Source organism: Elephantulus edwardii, unplaced genomic scaffold (genome assembly GCF_000299155.1).
Source record: "Elephantulus edwardii isolate Elephantulus edwardi_28Jun2011 unplaced genomic scaffold, EleEdw1.0 scaffold00284, whole genome shotgun sequence".
In the NCBI taxonomy this organism is placed as follows: Eukaryota; Metazoa; Chordata; class Mammalia; order Macroscelidea; family Macroscelididae; genus Elephantulus; species Elephantulus edwardii.
In genome coordinates this window covers 2,791,124-2,796,776 of record NW_006400034.1, presented here as the reverse complement: position 1 = coordinate 2,796,776, position 5,653 = coordinate 2,791,124, and the positions used below count along the sequence as shown (strand labels likewise).

General features: G+C 36.5%; 1 protein-coding gene across 1 annotated transcript; it reads left to right on the top strand.

The window, feature by feature from the left end:
* The first annotated feature begins 1,939 nt into the window (after positions 1-1,939).
* On the top strand, positions 1,940-2,881 carry LOC102877492 (olfactory receptor 5AN1-like). Its single transcript, XM_006900476.1, has one exon. The coding sequence runs from the start codon at positions 1,940-1,942 to the stop codon at positions 2,879-2,881; it is 942 nt and encodes a 313-aa protein (XP_006900538.1).
* The last annotated feature ends 2,772 nt before the right edge of the window (positions 2,882-5,653 follow it).

The window sequence follows — 5,653 nt, the reverse complement described above, 5'->3', positions numbered from 1 at the left end:
ATAGCGACCCTATGAACAAAAGGCCTAATGCCCTTCTACAACTATCAACATTTATCAAAGTTCATAGAGTTTCTGTAGGCAAGTTGTTTAGGCAGTGGATGCCGCTCCTGCTTCCAAAATGAAGTATTTAGACAAGTGTTTATTAAGCTCCAAATGCTCCTTATTTACAGCTTTTATTTTTAACAAGTTGAGCAGTTTTTTTACACAGCCCAAATCATCTGTAGCAATAAGCACAACTCTCATACATTTCAAAATAATACTTTCCTGCACAAAACTGTGAATTGATTTACAATGTGCCACAAAGCCTTTACTTTCTAACCGATTTAGAACATTTATCCTGTTCCAAATGGATGACCTTGAGAAGCCCTGACTTCAGTTAATCCAGGATCTCTTTAAACTTAATCCCCATTTTTCATTCTTTCAGGCAGTGTGAATATAAAATGAGTCCCAAATTCTCTGGGGAGTGAGCTTCCTCTTCTCCACTCAGAGTCAGAATTTTTTAGGCAGAAAATTTTGCTTGTAGATCTTTGCAATGATGATTATCTTACCTTTATCTTGATGCTAATGGTATAATCCTTTGGATCTCTGAGACACCTGGTTTGGTACCAAGGTCTCCTGTGAGGTTTGCCACTTTCATTGGTCCTTTGTTCTGTATCCCTGAATTCTGTGAAGCTGAAAGGAAAGAAAATCAAAACAACTCAGCATAGGTTGACTTTGCTAGATTCACTGTTCTGCCTCCTCAAAGATGCTATTCCTACTTAGTGTCTGTTTGCTTTGGTATTTTTTTTTTCTTCTAGCCTGTAAATTGATGCACTTGAGACTATTTCTGAAATCTTTTATCCAGCACTTTATTTTAATCTAGGAAACTAGTTCCATGTGCTATCTCAGCACAATGTTTAGCTTTTTAGAAATGCATTCACTTTAGACTCCCTGCATAGGTTTCATTTTGATCCTTCTCTAATTCATTCATCATTAGTGGAATGGACAGGTGTTTCTAAATATGTTACTTTTATTTAATATGATCTTAAATATATTGTTAATATTTAAAAATCTGATGCAAAGACTTTTTGACATTTGAGAAGGATCAAGGTGTCGTTTTGATGATTAAGGGATGCCTTCTCAGTCATTTCATTGAGCTCTGCTGGCCTCGTGTAAGGATTTGTACTGCCAACCTGAAGGCAGGCAGTTTAAATCCACCAGCTCTTTGTTTTAAAGGAGGAAGATGGACGCTCCTTTCTTGAGCAATCTATTGCTTCTGAAACCTGCTGGAGGGTCAGCTGTGGGTTGGTTCTGACTCTAAGGTATATAACAACAACATATGCATGCCAGAAGCAATTATTGTATAGAACCGACCTACAGCCAAGCCCCCAGTAGGTTTTTAGAGGCAGTTAATGGCTCTGGAGGAGAATGCTTATACTCCCAAAGGAGCAGCTGGTGGCTTTGAACCATGTGCCTTTGGGATTGCAGTGCAGCTTCTTGCCACTAGACCAGCAAGACAAATAGATACATTTAAAAGGTAGTGTTTAAAAGGAGTAGTGAAAATACTAAGGACTTCCAGAAAACAAGCAAATCAGGCTTAGAAGTAATACAGGCCAAATGTTCTTAAGAAACAAGATTATACTTGAACCTTCTTATAAAGACAAAATTGCTAGAAAAGTACGTTATATTTAGTAAAGAATCAGGGAAAATGAGATAAACCCTCAGTGATAGGGATTTATAGAATATCTTCAACAATGCGCTCCAACATGCCAGTGTTAATAGAAAGAAATGATGTAAAACTGAATCTAAGAAATAAAATTTTTTTTAAATTAAGAAATCTAATTTTTTTTTCCTTTTCAGCTGGAGAATTGAGTCACAGGGTAATGTCTTCCATTTAATTTCAATATCTTGAGAAAACCGAACAAGAAATATCTTTCCTTACATTCCTGTGAATTTCAGGATGGCAATAATCGAAGAAAGAAACAACAGTACAGTTACCATGTTCATCCTTTTGGGATTCTCTGAATTTCCAAAGCTCACAGCAGCGCTCTTTTCAATATTCTTAGCAATGTATCTCATGACAGTGTCCTGGAACCTGGGTCTTATTGCTCTGATCAAGATCGATTCCCATCTGCACACACCCATGTATTTCTTCCTCAATAAACTCGCCTTCTTAGATATATGCTATGTCTCCTCCATATCCCCCATGATGCTCTCAGACTTCTTCCAGAAACAGAAGTTCATCTCCTTTTTTCAATGCACCTTGCAGTATTTCTTCTCTGCTAGCTTGGGTCTGACAGAGTGCTGTCTTCTGGTGGCCATGGCTTATGACCGATATGCTGCTGTTTGCAGTCCTTTGCTTTACACAGTTGTCATGTCCCCAGCTGTCTGTCTGCAGATGGTAGTAGGATCTGGCATAACTGGATTCTTTGGTTCACTTATCCAAGTGTGTGGCTTACTTCAGCTCCATTTCTGTGGACCAAATATCATCAACCATTTCTTCTGTGACCTGCCTCAGATGCTGACACTATCTTGCTCTGACACTTTCTTCTTACGAATTCTTTCCTCTGTGCTCACAGTGATCTTCGGATTGATCTCTGTCCTGATTATCATGATATCCTATGGTCATATTGTTGCCGCCATTTTGAAGATCACGTCAGCGGAAGGCAGGTCCAAGGCTTTCAACACCTGTGCTTCTCACCTGACAGCAGTGACTCTATTCTTTGGTTCTGGAATTTTTGTTTACTTGTGCCCCAGCTCGGATGGTTCTCGTAGCCAGAACAAGTTGGCTTCTGTTGTGTACACTGTGGTGATTCCCATGTTAAATCCATTGATCTACAGTCTGAGGAACAAGGAAATCAAAGATGCTCTGAACAGATGCAAGAAGAGAATTTTCTCCTGACTCTTATATTTTTTATCTGCCTAGATTTGTTACTAAAAGGAAATTATTAAATTAAGAATCTGCATTTTTAAAAATATTCAAAATAGGTGGAAAAGATCAACTGAGTCAAATGAAACTTTCATGTACAAATTAGTAATGACACTGGTCTTTGTTAATGATGACCTTAATGCAGAAAGGTTCTTTTTTACATTTTTTTAAAAAAAATAGCATTTTATTGTTCTTTCTGTGAAAGTTTAAATAGCAGATTGGGTTCCCAGTTGACAATTTCTACACAAATTGTTCATTTGAAGTTAATTGTATTTTTCATAATGTGTTAACATTCTCTTTGATTGCATTCTCGTCTCACTTCTAATACTTTAGATTCTTTATGCTCTCATTTTTATTTTAGTCTCCTTACATTATTGATTGTGGGAGTATCTTGTAGAGCCCTGAAGAGAAGGCATATACTGCAGTGTATGAAACGGAAATGGATTACCCATGTACTCAATTATGTAGCTGCCTTTTGGAGGAAGAGTGTGTTTGTTTATATTTTCCAACTTGGGCTTGAACCTTTTCTGGTAAATTAAACACAAGTGGGCATGATAGGTGTCACCTTCATGCAGAGCCTTTATACTAAGCATTTTGCAACTTACTCTTCTCTCAATGATCCTTTTAGTGGATAATCAATGGTAAAGATAGCCTCAGCTGATTCAAGATGAATATGTTGGCTGTAGAAAAATTAGTCTTTGTTTTGGATTGGTTGCCATGACAGCATAACTTAAAGTATTACAGCTATGATGGAAATTTTTACAAGTAGTGCTATCATAAAACTTAACAAAATTTTAGCATCTGTAAATGTCTTTAGAGGTAAGCAGTTTGTGTTAAAGAATCTCTTCTTGCAAGTTAGAAGGATAACAATTTCTGTTTTGTTCAATAAAGTATATGGTACAATGGTTTTTCTGTTATAACTTGGAAAGAAGATTTTAGAAGTAGTGATGCATATTATAATACAGAGCTGATTAAAAGGGGTAAATAGAATATCTATAGCATGAGTTAGTTGAATATGAGTTTACAAGAAGATATATCCAAAAACAACTGGTAGGTTTGAAAGTAAAAGAGTATAGAAAAAGTAAAGAAACTTGGGAACTTGCAGGCTTAAAATAGAAAACTCATTTTTTATTTCTAATCTTCTTCCTAGTCCTTCTAAAGGGAGCTCTAGTGATGTAATCTTCATAGAATTGTGCTGCCAACCCAGAGATCACACCTCTCTGGTAATTTAAATCCACCAGTGACTCCAAGGGAGAAAGATGAGCATTCTTCTCCCTTCTGCCTTAAAATCAGAAACCCAACGGATTTTTCAGCTATCAATCGATTCAAGGGCCAGTGGGTTTGGGGTTGGTTGTTTGTTTTTTTATTTATGAAAATTTTTCTAAAAATTAGAAAAACCCTGAGCAAAAAAAAGACTTTTAAATTTAACCTTGTGGTAAAACTTCACATAAAAAAAACATGATCATCATCGTGCATTATGTTTTATAAAATTAATCACCATTGGACCTTGCCCATAATTACCCTGTCTTTTTGTCTCGATCCTTTCCATTTATTTTCCTCCTTCCCTCACCCACCAAACTGTATAGCCCTGTAGTTTCACCCCTACACATCCTCACTCCTCCACTCCTCCTCACCCACAACTTGAGTTCCTATATATGTTTTAATAGTTTACCCTTCTGTATTTGTAACAATGGTCTCATGAGAATGATTGTATGAAACAAAATGTGAACGAAGAATACTTCATAAAGTTCATATAAACTGTTGAAAGTTTATATAAACTGATGAAGTTTAGAGTCCATGGTTTTAATACTAAGTCCCTGATTCACCCTGAGTTTGCTTTTGTATATGGTGTGAGGTAAGGATGTGATTTTTTAGACTACTTTACACAAAAGATAAGTAAGTCAGGATTCACTTCTTAGAGTCAGTATCTTTAGCATCTTGGTTTAAGATGTGAAATAGATCAGAGAGGGAGTTGCTCCACACTTCTTATGGCTTTTGGTAATTAGCACATCTAGAGAGGAGGGGCAGGCATGTAAAAGGCAAAAGGTCTTGGCAACTGGGCAAGCAACTTCCGGTTTTACAGATTGAGAGGAAAAGAATCTGGCAGAATAGACTTGAATTCAGTTATTCACTTTTAGTAAAAAAAAAAATAATCCTGTATTCTTTCTTTAAAATGTCCTCATCTTGATCAGGGATTTAATTGACAATTCTGTGATAATTTTAATGAATGTCATGGATCCTGACTGAAAGCAAAGAATACCAGAAGAATGTCTATTTGTGTTTTATTGAGTATGCAAAGGCATTTGACTGTGTGGCTCATAACAAATTATGGCTAACATTGAGAAGAAAGAGAATTCCAGAACACTTAGCTGTGCTTATTCTAAAGCTATACCGAGACCAAGAGGCAGTCATGTGAACAGAACAAGGGAACACTATATGGTTTAAAATTGGAAAAGTGTTTGTCAGGGTTGTAGCCTTTCTCTCTACCTGTTTAATCTGTATGTGGAACAAATTATTCAAGAAGCTTGACTCTATGAAGAAAAACGTGACATCAGCATTAAAGGAATATTAATTAATAACCTTTGTTATCCATATGACAAAACCTTGTTTGCAGAAAGTGAGACAGACTTGGAAGCAGAAGGTTGAACACTGCAGCCTTCAATAAAAATTGCATCTCAACATGAAGAAAACAAAAATCATTGCCGCTGGACCAATAGGCAAGCATCATGATGGATGTAGAAAGGA

What these genes read in the sequence shown, in the direction of transcription:
- LOC102877492 (XM_006900476.1), top strand. Translation starts at nt 1,940, where the DNA reads ATGGCAATAATCGAAGAAAGAAACAACAGTACAGTTACCATGTTCATC.